This window comes from Spinacia oleracea, chromosome 1, assembly GCF_020520425.1.
Source record: "Spinacia oleracea cultivar Varoflay chromosome 1, BTI_SOV_V1, whole genome shotgun sequence".
Taxonomy (NCBI): domain Eukaryota; kingdom Viridiplantae; phylum Streptophyta; class Magnoliopsida; order Caryophyllales; family Amaranthaceae; genus Spinacia; species Spinacia oleracea.
This window is the reverse complement of record NC_079487.1, coordinates 88,480,119-88,494,379: the sequence shown is the minus strand read 5'-3', so window position 1 is coordinate 88,494,379 and position 14,261 is coordinate 88,480,119. Positions and strand designations below refer to the sequence as shown.

Genomic DNA, 14,261 nt, shown 5'->3' with positions numbered 1-14,261 from the left:
TCTCTCTCCTTCATCTCATTTTTCCTCTTCGTCCTTTCGCGAAACCAAACTTCTCTCTCCTTCCAGAGAAAACCCTAATCTCTTGCAAAACGTATTCTTCCTCCTCCGGCATGGACAACGGCGGCGAAAAGGGATTTTCCTCCTCCGCGATTTCACCTTCCGCTGCGATTCGAAACTACTTCACAATTTCAAACTCCGCCGCGATTTTAGCATTCGAAGCTACTTAGTTGTAGCGTTCGCGACAGAATATCCATGCACAAAAGGAACAAGAAGGGAGATAACGGGTCTCCCTAGCGAATGCCACAGTTTGGTCTGAATTGATTGGAGGTATTCCCACTAAGAAGCACCTTATAAGAAACAATGGAAATACATTGATGTATCAGCTAAATCCAATGACCATGAAAACCATAAGCTCGCATGATTCGTAAAAGAAAATCCCAATGAACACAATAATAAGCCTTACTCATATCAATTTTAAGAGAGGTTAGATAAGACTTCCCCCTGCGCCGAGAACTAATTTTCTCAATAAGTTCATGACTTAGAAGTACATTATATGCCATAAATCTCCCTGAAATAAAAGCGTGATGAGAAGTCGAAATAATAGTTGAGAGCATTGGCTTCATTCTAGCAACCAAACATTTCGAAGCACATTTGTAAACCGTGTTGCATATGCTTATCGGTCTTAAATGCTTAGTATCCTCTGGAATATCTTGCTTTGGGATCATTACCAAGAGAGAATGATTCCACTCCTTAAGAAGGTACCTGAAGTTAAGAAACTTCTAACTGCTTCACACACCGAAAAACCTACTTTGTTCCGGTGCTTCTTAAAAAAACCCGCAGTGAAGCCATACGGGCCTGAAGATTTAGAGCTATCCATAGTAAACATCGCATGTTTCATGTCATCATCAGAGAAAGCCCTATTGAGTCTGATGACATCCTCCGGAGAAATTTGCGGTAAATCCAGTTCTCGTAGAACCATTTCAACATCATCATTGCAGGGAATCACATTATCAGAACTGAAAACTTGTTTGATAGAGCTGACCACAAGATCCTGAATCTGTTGTTGTCCCTCAATCCAAATACCATCTTGATTCTTAAGAGTTAAAATTTCATTCTTTTTTTGCCTTATCTTTACTTCGGAGAACATCAAAGATATTGGAAAATCACCTTCTGCAACCTTGTTGGTTGTTTCAAAATGTTATTTACATTTCCTTTTATATTATCACATAAAGGCTTCAATATTCTATCACAATTTGTGTCCAATGATTATTTTAATCAATTAAATTCATTGGGTCATTTAAAATTTCACACTTTTCCATTAGGATATAAATTTTTCCTCATTTTCCCAATATCAGAATTTTGATAAAAGTGAAAACATTATAAATAAATATAATTTGGAGCGATTTCCTTCAATATTGCATAAAAATCTAATAATTCCCAATATACGTTACTTTCTAAGTTAATTCCCACAATACATTCCACGTAAACAAGGGAGAAAGCGGTTTCGTTTTAAAGCAAACCGCCATCTCAGATGGAGGTTCAATGTTCTAAACCGCTATCTGAGATAACGGTTTGCTTTAAAACAAAACCGCTATCTCAGTTGGCGGTTTGCTTTAAAACATAACGGGGGTACGGTAAGTTTTTTGTTTTGGAAGCTCACTGTAAGTTTTGATTTAAGTATATAAACCGCTACCTGAGATAGCGGTTTACATAAACACATAAAACGCTAGCTAAGATAGCGGTTTACTTAAGTCAACCGCTATCTGAGATATCGGTTTAGTGCCGTTTTTTTTTTTAAAAAAGACCGGTTTTAATGCTGACGTGGACGGTATGGTGAGAATTAAGTTAAAAAGTGGCGCATTTTGGGAATTTGACGTTCTTTAAACAATATTGAAGGAAATCGCTCCATAATTTGCCTTGTTTAAATAAAAAATAGAGGAATCTCAATATACATTAATTAATCGTTAATAAACGTGTAAAAAGTCAAACATAAAGAATAAAAAAAACGGAAGATGTAGTTTTCACTTATTAATTGCGATACATATCATGCCTTATTGTACTTTTTTCTGATAAAAATATAACACCGCATAAACAAGAGTCATTATTATAAATCATTAAATTGTGACATTGATGCTAACGACTATCATAATAATGTGTATCGTCTCTCGTGTGTGTGACTACAGAATAAGAAATTGGATCGCATACGGCCATACCCTGTAAAAGTGTAAAACACTAAAACAGCAGAAGAAATTGGGTCCTTTTTTATTGAACTAATTTTTTTTTACTAATTCCAGCCTGATTACGCCACGGCAGGTTCAATATTGGCAATCTGTTTTCCACATACTAGAAGCATCTCTTCCGTCGGCAGTTGTTGAGCGAGAGAGAGTGAATGATAGTGGCGAGTGCGGCGGTGGCAGTGGTGTATGAGACGGAGAAATGCCTGCGTTCTGATTTCATTCTCTAACTCTCACTCACTTTCTGTCTCAAATTCATTCATCAGCAAATTGATTTCCGATGAAGAGCGGCGGTGTTGGCGGAGGCGGTGGAGGTAGTACGAATGGTATAGGGGTTTCGCATTCTCATCCCACAAAGCGAAGATGGAAAGGCTTCGTAATAGCAGTAATGGGACTTGTCATTCTATCCATGCTTGTCCCTCTCGTCTTCCTCCTCGGCTTTCACAATGCTTTTCACTCTTCCGGATCCGGTATATTTTTCTTCACCATTCTCTTTTTAGGTTTTTTGTTGAAGATCTGATTTCAATTGTTTATTTGATCTTAAATGTTATCTGCTATGATCTTAGATCCTTGGTAACTTTGATTTGTTTTTCTTTGCAGAATTTCCGTCTCAACAACATAGTTCTGCTGAGGTATCAACTTCTGATTCACCCGCATTTTCCATTTTGTTTATGTTTAATTTTTGAATTTAAGGTACAAATTGAAAACTAACTTACTTTGGGTGATACTACTCTATTGCTAAATACTTGTAGCATCTTGCTGTTGAAGGTTATGAATCCCACAAATCTAACGACACGATAGATCAGGTACAATGTCATATAATGATTGCTAATCCAGCGAAATAATAATTGGCTTGTGATGCTTGTGTCTTAGTGTCATTTGCTTATCCTGTTATCCTTTCGTGATTATTCTTTGTTTGTCGCATATTCCCTCTGAAAATGCACTAATGTACGAGTAATATAGGACTACTTGAACAGCAATTACTATGTTTTATTAGACAAGGGACTAAGAGCAAAACTTTGCTTGATAGTTTAAGTTATGCATTGTTGGTATAAATAAGATGAATATTATTAACTTTTTCTTTAATTTATTAATCACTAGGCTACTAGTGAACTTTCACTGAGGTATCATACCAACTATCATACTATGCTTAAAATACATGTCACTATCTTCAATTTGATGTCAAAATATTGTTTCGTGGCCTAAAAATGCGGTGATGAAGTTTCTTTTTATTAATTTGGCTACTAGCAAACTATCAGTAAGCTATCATTCGGTCATACCAGCCTACCAGGCCCAAAATATGTCTCAATAGCAGCAGCGTGATGTAAAATTTTTGGACCATTGTGTTAGAAGTGCAAGCTTAGAATTTCAAAAATTTACTATGCTTGTCTGTACCCTACATGCTTGAGGCCCTAAGGACTGCTAACATTCTTGACATCCATTCTTGTAGTGATATTCATTTGGAGAGGCTAGTTGTTTGATCAACCTAAAAGACTCTTTTCAGGTATTTGGTAAAGAGCTCATTGAAAAAGCTTCTTGGGTCCAATAGTATGACTTTGGAGCAAGTCAGATGACATATCTTCTCAACTTTTATACTTTCTGACAATCACAAGCTAATAGCTACTAGTCAGGTTTACCATACAACTGACAGTAAACTGAATCAAGTAGAGTTAAATTGGCTATAGTGGGTCAGATTAACTCTTACAATCAGTTTCGTTAATAACTCTTTGTCAAGGAGGACCTTATTGTAACATGCTTCTCTTTATGTTTTTAATTAATATTTAAGCTACATCATATCATCTCCAATGTAATTCTAGCTCTACTTTAGATAGGTAGTCTGCCAAAGTTTGGTAAAATTTGCAATTTGCATCTGGAATTTTAGGGCCCTTTTCATTTTACTTCTTTTAAGGATGGTAGCTTAGTGTATGACTTGTCTTTTCTGGAATCTGTTGATTGAAGTTTACTTGATAGTCGTACAGTATGATTGCATATTTGTGCTCATTTTGAATCTTTGCTTCTTATCAAATAACATAATATGCTCCTCATTACATATATGATTGCGTAATTTACTTTTTTGAGAAGTAATGTAGTATTTGGTATTATCTCTTTGCAGCATGATCAAACAAGACATGTCAAAGATCTTATAGAGAGATTGGCACCTGCATTTCCAAAGGTTCATCACTTCATTGCATAATGCTCTAATGGTTAAGACTCATCTTCTTGCACTTTTAATTAGAGATAACACTGTACCTTTTGGTTTCCGTTGCAATATGCATCAACATAGCATTCCTCCAAGCGAAATGGTTGGCAATGGTTAAGGTGCTCTGTAGTTGGCCTTCCTTGTTAGATGTGCAATGTGCTCTTTTTGTTTTCTTTTTTTGTTGTATGTGTATGTGTATGTGGGGGTGGGGGTGGGGGTGGTTATTTGATCTCCATAGTGCATAGTTGCTAGTTTTATTTATTTATTTGAGTCTTGCAATTAAAAAACAATAAAAGGGGGAGTTATGTCTGCTACTCTGCTATGCGATCAATTAAGGCGCTTTAGGGGTCTACAGTGTATCTGAAGTTAGTATGTAAATGGGCCTCCTAGTTTCACTTTTTTAGTCAGTGAACTGTTTATAAATTGTCAAGTGGTTTTGGAATAGAACTCAATTGAGTCACTACAGGAAAAGCAAGAGTGCGCCTTGGAGAATCTATCTAAAGGTTAAAGGGGTGGAAGATAACTGCAAGCACATAGTCTTGCTGTATGAATGTTAATTCCTTCCTTGGGAGATTGAAGAAGAGATACAATTAGATACTTGAGATAAATTCCCTATAGCTCCCGAAAAAGACATTCTATGGACTGGATTATAAGGGTGAGTCATCCACTATTTTCTTTTGTAGCTCTGCTCATTCTAAATTTCAAGCAAGTAAACTACTTGAGTTGAGGTAGGTGTGGTAACTTAATATTTTTGGACTTGCCTTTTAGAATCGATTTAAGAAATAAAAAAAAAAATCAGTTATATCGATATTAAGTGTTATCGACTAAACCTTTCGCCGGATTCTAGTGTGAAAAGCCAACAATTGAGTGTTTTTTGTTTCATCTAGGGTTCTTGGCCCTCTTTCATTGTCTTCTTCAACTTTCCACCTTTCCGTCACATCTTTCTTCCTTCTCCTTGTTAATTTCTTCACTCGTTTCTTGCTTCACCTTTCTCTCCCTTTCCTATGCTCTGGTTTTCCTTGCCTTGAGCCTTATTGACCTCTACTTTATTATGAAAAAGGGCTCTGTAAAGCACAGGGTAACAACTTCAGAGCTATATATATATATATATATATATATATATATATATATATATATATAATATATATTTTTTTTTCCTGATTCTGTTGCTGAATATCAAGGGTTTGAAAGGAATTTTTTGTTAGATGACTCAATAGCTATTGATGTCTAACTTTTTTTCAACTCTAAAAGATCCCACAACCTCTTCAACTAAGACCTCTCCTTGACAGTTGTCCCCTTCCCATCTCCCTCCAAGGCAACTTTTACATTCATCTTTTTTGTATTCAACATCATAGAATAGGGAAAAACGTTCTTGTTTTACAACAAATGCTACATGATGGCTAAATTCATGCTAGTTGTTAAGGGTGATGAAGGTCTGGTGGGAAGTGATTTGAAAGAGACAAAGAGAATAGGAGGAAAAGTGTTGTTGGAAGAAGAACCCAAGGAATAGAGGCTTTCAGAAAAAGGTGGTGTTCCTTTGTTGATTGAGCAAAATTGACGTAACTTGTGAGCCGGAAGCTTGTGTTTGAATGAGGGAGGGAGGAGAAAAAGAGAAGGAAAAAAGGGATAAGGAGTAAAATACAAAGATATAAAGCCATACATCTAAGATGAGAGTCAATATCATATTGTTGACTTTTCTAATTGGAACTTGACAAAACGCATGTCTTGCCACTAAACCATCATGAAAAGTAGTTCTTGGCAAGAAAAGTATAGAAGTAACTTTCTCGCAAAATGACCCTTTTAAAAGATACTATTTTATAAGGATAAATTCATTCCACCCAATAAATTCTTTGTCTTTGGTGCCGTAAACATAGGAGGGATTAACTCTTTTCCCCAGACTTTGTTTCTTTTCCTTTCGTTTTGGTTAGAGGCCAGAGGTTGGGTCAGTGGATATTAAGTGGTGAGTTTTGGTTGAAAAGGTTACTTCAATTGTGCATTTTAGCAATCATTTGAGGGATTCCATGCCTAACGGGGAAATTCTGTTTACAGAGCAAGTTGGTTCCTATATCCTACTGTCTTGTCCATGGTTTTAACTTTTAAATATCGGATTCAGTCAAAAAACTACTTTTACAGGCAATGCGGATGGCTAGTATATACTATATAGGGCACTGTAAGCTAAAAAAAATTACAATGTTGCGGTGATATGGTAATGCAACCAACATTTAATACCCTAGCCTAGCCATCTACTTATTTATTTTTTTATTTATGTGGAACTGTGGAAGTATCTTATTTTGTTTTGGAATGTCTATATTTCTTGTTTTGGTAACTCTCTTGTTTGCATAAAAAAATATTTTTTTTCCACATCTTGTGTTGGGTTTTATTTATTTACAAATCTTCTCCTATTTATGGAGAGTAACTCAAGCATTACGGTGATTTAATTTGTGACTACGGTCTACGGTTATCATTATGAAAAATTGTCTATTCAGTTCCATTCTTTAAGTCATTGGCAAGACTATGCTATTGCTGTAGCTTGTTTTCGTAATGCTTCCTATATATGTTATTGAGATGTGCTCTTTGAACTTTGTTTCTTCTAAAAAGTGTAGATTGCTAAATTTGGCAGTAGAACAAGTTATTATTAAGGGAAAATGGATGCTGCCAAGGTGGTAAGTCCTAGACATCTTAGGAAGAAATAAAGATGTTATTGATACTGATTTTTATTTGGTTTTGAGAGCTGGAGCTATGATGTGATGGGGATTTTCTTTGTGGAGCAAATCTGAAAATTCTTTAGGTGCTTTTAGCTAATGAAGAAATGTTCGACACCTATTCCTTCTACATGACGTACTAGATTCCCATGAATCCTCCTAGATAACCCCACAAAATGCATGTTCTTGCAACTAACTTCTCTAAATTGGCTAAAATCGTTGGCTGTCGTTAGTGTTTGCAAAAGCATGTAATTGTTAAACCATTGGTGTTGCAGTAAGAATGATAATCAGCTAACTAATTATAGCTAATGATTATGGATTAAGGGATGTCAGTGGGCAAGGTCTGCTTAATGGACTTGGGGGTTTGTCAAGATGTGATGGACTGGATTGGGGGTTAGTAGTGTGTGCCCCAAAATTTCTCCCTCTAGGGAACTAGATAGGGTTCATCTGTATACTTCTGTCTCACCATTTATGGGTCCGATCTCTGGAAGCAGCCTCTATGAAAATAAGATAAGGTTGCATACATTTGGACCTTCCCTAGACCCTGCACTTTATAGTGAGCGTTTTCTGCACTGGGTGTGGCCTTTATTTTGGGTTGCGGGTGCATATTAATTCCTCTTCACTTTGAGGAGTTTGAGCGGTCAGTGCTGTTTCTTGTTTCTTTTTTTCTTTTTCCTTTTTGGTTTACTTACATGAATTTATTAAAACAGTTTGGTACTTGATGGTAGAAATACATCTGTGAACAAGGAGAAAGTTGAAAGCGGTTGTGATAAGTGATGGATGTGGTTTGCGGGATGTTATGTCAATGGCTTAGGGAAATATGTTTTCTACAATTTATGCAGACGATATATTCCCAATAAAGTAACTCCGTAAATCCTTCAGTTGAGATTCCAAAGAAAATCCGAATTTCCGTACCCTTTTGTATCACAGACTTCTATTTATGATGCTATGTTACACACTTACACTTCTGACTCTTACTTTAAAGGATGGCGAATGTTTTAAAACTTGGACTCCATATAAATCCCCTTGGCAAGAAGCTAGACTGCTAGAGGGCTGACTTTGTTGCTAATACTTTTACCTTTTCACTATTTTCTTATGCCGAGAAGGAGGGTTTCTGAATTAGGTATCTGTCAGGCCTTTGCCTACTACTTCCATTTTCTCCTAACTTTTCCTCTATCCAGTCTATTTGAAAAGTGCGGAGTATGCATACGATCCTTTCTTATTACTTAGTGCCGGCTCTCTTGAAGAAGCCAAGGCTCTGCTCAGGGGGCGGAGACAGGGGGGCATCAGCCCCTACATATTCTGCTTTGGTTCAGTGGTTATAGGTTCTGCTTTGGAGCTTCTGGGGATAAGTAGTGGTGGTCATAAGTTCAATTCTTTGGGATTGCATTTTTTGTTTTGATGGTTGCTAGCTAACTTTTTGTTTTCCTGTTTCTTTCTTTTTCTTGACTGGTTCTTCTTCTTCCATTTCAAGTTTTTTTTAACTATGTTTAGTAATCCATGTAGATATAGTCATATAATAGCCACACTAATATTTTTTCTTTGTTTATACAAGTACTTTCAACTCCCACGATATGATTACGAAGAATGATTTTTGTACCGATGCAAAATATGTTCATTTCTTTAATTACAACTTTCCGCTTTTCCTTAGTCTATAACATAATAATAATACTCTTTTTACCCAATAAATCAAAAGACATCCCATTTAAAAACAAAAAAAAAAATCAACAAGTGTTCTTTTTACCCTAAAAGTAGCACAATCCTTTATTAACCGTTTATATTAATGAAAACATGCTACGACTACAAACTTAAGAACAGTATTACCACATTTCATAAATATTTTACTTGAACTATAAAATTATAATAACCTTGCTTTAGAAATATTCTGGCTCCCCCATTTGGCTTTACTTAAGTTGAATATGTATACTTCATAAGTTCATAAGCTCTTCTCATGTATCCCTCTATCTCTTTGCTTGTGGATGTAAGTCATACTGACTGAATCACGTAAAAATCTCGTGTTTATATTCTTTGGGGGAATGGGGTAGGGGATTTGGTAACTTTAATCCCAATATTAACTACTGAGTGTATTGTAAAATTGGGGCAGTATATGATGGGAGGTTCAATGAGTTTTGTAGGTGTTCTATTTTTGGGCATGGGATTTTTTTGTGGGAGTTGGAGTAAATTTTCCATTTTACATGTGTATCAAAGTATAGATGTATAGCCATCTCATAAGAGGAATTGCATGTGCTGAAAAGCTTTGGAGGTGGCCACTGAGGGTGGTAGCCTGGTAGGTGACTCTTGGAATTTTATCCAGAAGATACTCTCAAGTTGAGTCACGTATCTGAATCAAGTGGTTTACCTAGTTTCTTCCCAGGAATGTGCTGCTGGAGCTTTAGGTTATGCCACATTCATACATGATAAAAAAAAGCTGGGGAAATATGTAATCTTTGATTCTTTTGGAGGACTCTTGTCCTCTACTGTTGTAACTTTTTGCATTTTTTTTTTAACAGACCTATCTTTATCAAAATATTTCTTCAAGAATATGCCTTTTGGACTTCAACTCTTTATTCTCTTTGCCTCGGGATCTAATGTGTATCTTTTGTCAAACTGGTCATAGATTGCCCTTTTCATTGCCTCTGCTGGATACTTGGGGATCAGTGACTTAAGTCTCTGGGAAAAATACTAATGATGGTCGTCTGAGAATGCTAGTGAAGCTTGTCTAAGAGAATCCAACTGAAAATTCCAATTCCAATTGTTAGTGGAAGTGCTTCTATCCTGTCTCAGTCAGTCAACTTGAGCTAGACACTGTAATTAGTGAGCTAATATTTATGAATCTCGTTTAAGAATCTTACTGCGATCACTACTTGTTGGTCAAACGGAAGCTATCCTGTTTGAATTAGTTAACTTCGACTTATGTGGTTTAATTTGCCAGGAAGTGAATTCTAGATCTGAATTTGGGATTTGGTTCTATGTCAACCAACGTACCAATCTGTGATATTAATTAACCTGTTGTGTTTGCGGGCAGTGTTGAATATAGTCACTTACAATATACTTTTCGAGTGTCAGGAGCACGTTGGAAAACAAGATCAAGAAATATCTGTCCATGATGGAATAAATCGATCCATTACTAAAGCTCCTGTGCATGTTTATCAACCAAAAGGAAGCCCTGGTATATTAACATCTCAATATGATATGATTCTACCAAGTCCTTGATTCTTCTGAAAAAAAAAATTATGTATCCTTCTGTTTTCTACAGGGCGTCCTGTGGAGAGTGATGTCCGTAAAGCCTCTCCAGAAAGAAAGGTATGCCTTTATTTTTATCAAAATTTTCTCAATTTGTATTTCTTTAGTTTAGCTTTTGTTTTCCTTGAAGAACTTATTCAAAAAATAATATAAGCCACTGAGCCATCATCAAAATTTATTCTGAATTCTGGCAGAATGTCAACATCAGCAAACCCGTTTCAGTAATTCAGCTAGCGAAAGGTGATGAAAGTGAAATGTCATGTGAATTGAGATTTGGGAGCTATTGCATTTGGCGTCGTGAACATAAGGAAGATATGATGGATTCCATGGTGAAAAAGTTGAAGGATCGGCTATTTGTTGCTCGCGCATACTTCCCGAGCATCGCAAAGCTTCCTGTACATGAGAAATTGTCGAGGGAGATGAAGCAAAATATACAAGATTTTGAGCGTATGTTGAGTGAGGCTACTACAGATGCTGATCTTCCCCCTCAGTGAGTCATCAACTATCTCAAATTTACATCCTAATCCACTAGTTATTACCTTACGATTCCCCAAACCCACCTCACCCCTCCCCCTCGCTCCCTAACACCCCAAAATTTGGTCTGGAAAGAGAGAATAATGGGAAGAAGAGGATTTGTGGGCAAAAGACAAAAGCAGGGAAAAAAGAGGATACATAATGAGGAAAATGAAAGTAAGCTAGGTTTTTGAGTGAACTTAAGTGTTTCCTAAGTTATACCTTTTTGCCCGAGTACTAATACATCTTTATGTTTTCTTTATCTAGTAAGCCTCAAGGATTGACAGTCATTTTAGCAAATTAATGAACCCTAATATTTTAAAGAAATTTGATATGGGAACACATGTTGCTTATTTTAAAATCTCGTTTAAGACTCTTGTTGCCTGTCCATGTTTTGAGTCTTTTGACCTAGTTTTCAGAATTGGACCTGCTGTATCTGATACTGCTTAGAGCTTTCACTGTTGCCTGCAATGTCTGTTCAGAATGCTTCTTCTTTTCTTCGGCATCCTTTTGATAGCATCTTTTTAAGATTCAATGTACAGAGTGTAAATTGTTTTGTTGTTTGTGTGGATCAGTGTTGAGGATAAGCTGCGGAAAATGGAAACTGTAATAGCTAGAGCTAAATCAGTTCCTGCTGTGGATTGCAACAATGTGGACAAGAAATTTAGGCAACTAGTTGATCTGACCGAGGATGAAGCTAATTTCCACACCAAGCAAAGTTCTTTTCTTTATCAACTTGCTGTCCAGACCATGCCAAAATCTTTACATTGCCTGTCCATGAGATTAACCGTTGAGTATTTCCACACTTCCTCTGTGGTTATGGAAGATTCGGAGACAGAGAAATTTGTAGATCCAAAATTGTACCATTTTGCCATCTTCTCCAACAACATATTAGCATCTTCTGTTGCTATTAATTCTACAGTTGTACATGCTAAAGTAATTTCTCTTCTCATACATGTATTTTATTTCATTCAAATCTACAATCCTTTTCATTTGTTTTGATGGTTACAAATGGACTTCTTTTCAGGATAGTAAGAAGCTGGTTTTTCATGTGCTGACAGACAGACAGAACTATTATGCTATGAAGCTATGGTTCATGAGAAATACGTTCAAGAAAGCCTCTATTGAAGTATTGAATATTGAAGAATACAATGTGATTCCTGGTTCCTCATTACCCGAGGAATTTCGTGTTACCCTACAATCTCATAAGCTTCTAAAAATGCATTATGAGACACAATATGTTTCCCTGTTTTCACATTCACACTATTTGCTTCCGGAAATATTCAAGAATCTGGACAAAATTGTTGTTCTGGATGATGATATTGTTGTGCAGCAAGACTTGACTGCATTATGGAGAATCAACATGGGAGGGATGGTCAATGGTGCTGCTGAAATTTGTGCGGTAAGGTTGGGTCAGCTGGACAATTATCTGGGTAAAACCAATTTCAACCGAAACTCTTGTGTCTGGATGTCTGGGTTGAATGTGATTGACCTGGTAAGGTGGAGGGACCATAATATTACCACAACATTCAGAAAAATGGTAGAAGTGGTGAGTTGTATTTTCTTTTGCCTGTTCACTTTCTTGCTATGCTTGAGCATTATTAGGATATGGGTCTTTGTTAACTTGACAGTTTAATGTGTAATATAGAGCAAGAAAGAAGCATGTTTGCTGGTGTACTCTTCCCCTCTCCCTTTTATTGTTGTGTGGGTCCCCGTAATGAAGGAGGTATTAGGTTTTTATTTTGGGTCTCCCTCTTGTGAGGCATTTTATATTGTCATCATCTTTCTTCTCGTCATTCTTGTTTAGCCAAAAAATTTCCACAATTTTCTTTATATAATTCTAAGTTTTTTACTTCTCATTTCCATGGGGTTAGCTCCTTTCCAGTGCACTGGAATCTGGTTCGTGAGAGGAAGGAGATGGATTGGGTTTAGTTTATTTCCTCCCCTTTCTCACAGTATGCAGTGCACTGGAAAGGAGCATTTCTTTGCTTCCACTGTTTGTATTGTGAGCCAATAATTTATTTACTGATATCTTCCAATTTACAGCTTACAAAGGAAGGTAGACTGCATGAAGCTACTGCATCTAAGGCTAGCTTGCTGACATTTCAGGACCTGGTTTATGCTCTTGATGATTCTTGGGTTTTGTCAGGTTTGGGTCATGATTACGGCCTTGATCTACAATTTATTAAGAAATTTGCGGTGTTGCATTACAATGGGAACATGAAACCTTGGCTTGAGCTAGGAATTCCTAAATACAGAAGTTTATGGTTTAAGTTTTTAAACCGAGAGGACCAAGTTTTAAGTGATTGTAATGTTATTCCTTAGATAGAGGTTACATTATTCTTTTTGCCTCGGTTGAGGATTTTGAAGAATCCTTGTCTGCTATGACTTCAAAACATGCAGCCGCGACTATTATGATGGGCTTGTGGGCATGCTATATTCTCTAAATTTCATAGTTGAAATGACATGAAATATGGATTATTCTTTCAAGCAACAGAAGAAGAGCTCCTTGATGATAGACAGATAAAAAGCTCCTTATCAACACAAATTGCCGGGATTAATAACTTGTATCCCTGGGGACATCAACAGATAAATATCTGTTCTTAATGGCATTTCGCGGGATTTTCGACTTCAAGACGGTAAATCACATCCAATCCAATAGTTTGCTATCCTCAGCAGATTTGTCCTGTGTAGGTTTTAATGTATGTTCATTTTTTTTAATTTTTTTTTTTACATTTTTTATGTTAGGACTTTGATTGTTGCTCGGTTGATTCATTCTCCGGTGTATGACTTGTTATCATTGAATTTTTCAGTTGGCAATCTTTTATTTATACAGAAAAAAAAATTCTCTCTTTGTTTGCAATATTTTTGATGAAGAGACCATTCAACGAAGAAAAACGTTACAAGCTAGGAAATCAAAAGAAAGTAAAGTACACAAACCACACAGATATGAGAAAACAAACATAGCACAAACAAAACCAGAAAAAAGGTAGTCAATGGAAATACTTTGTAGTTAAATAGTGAGTGTGAACAACCATATGAGACTCAAACCAAGCAATGCTGGACCAACAAACACTGATGTTAGATTAATGTCGGTATTAGGGACTTGGAGAAAGTGAAGCAACATAGTGACGGAAGCTGTTGAGAACTTTAATAATCCCCTGACGGAAAAAAGTTTAGTTTAGTAATCCCCTGGCGAAGAATGCAGCTTGTTGATCGACGGACACGACTTCACTTCCGAGGATCGGAAGTCTAACACTACTCGTAGAGAGTTTCGGAACACTACTCGTAGAGACACTTTATTCGGTGACTCTACGTGGAGAAGGAACTTGAGGACTTTTTGTACCCCAAACATTAAAGATGGGGAGC

General features: G+C 36.5%; 1 protein-coding gene across 3 annotated transcripts; it reads left to right on the top strand.

The window, feature by feature from the left end:
* Positions 1–2,153: 2,153 nt before the first annotated feature.
* On the top strand, positions 2,154–13,755 carry LOC110778612 (probable galacturonosyltransferase 7). 3 transcript variants are annotated; one of them, XM_021983155.2, is made up of 10 exons: positions 2,154–2,704; positions 2,835–2,866; positions 2,987–3,040; positions 4,348–4,407; positions 10,203–10,305; positions 10,393–10,439; positions 10,574–10,869; positions 11,468–11,828; positions 11,920–12,441; positions 12,939–13,755. In XM_021983155.2, exons 1-10 carry the CDS (start codon positions 2,515–2,517, stop codon positions 13,215–13,217), a joined length of 1,944 nt encoding a protein of 647 aa, XP_021838847.1. In that variant the 5' UTR covers positions 2,154–2,514; the 3' UTR covers positions 13,218–13,755. The 3 variants fall into 3 exon arrangements, with proteins under 3 accessions (XP_021838847.1, XP_021838848.1, XP_056691768.1); XM_021983156.2 differs by lacking the exons at positions 2,154–2,704; positions 2,835–2,866 and having other exon boundaries at positions 3,004–3,040; positions 4,348–4,438; XM_056835790.1 differs by lacking the exons at positions 2,154–2,704; positions 2,835–2,866; positions 2,987–3,040; positions 4,348–4,407 and adding an exon at positions 4,671–5,089.
* The last annotated feature ends 506 nt before the right edge of the window (positions 13,756–14,261 follow it).

Coding starts and splice junctions, on each gene's coding strand:
- LOC110778612 (XM_021983155.2), top strand. CDS start 2,515: ATGAAGAGCGGCGGTGTTGGCGGAGGCGGTGGAGGTAGTACGAATGGT. Junction 4,408..10,202: donor TGGCACCTGCATTTCCAAAG/GTTCATCACTTC, acceptor TTCGAGTGTCAG/GAGCACGTTGGAAAACAAGA. Junction 12,442..12,938: donor TCAGAAAAATGGTAGAAGTG/GTGAGTTGTATT, acceptor TCCAATTTACAG/CTTACAAAGGAAGGTAGACT.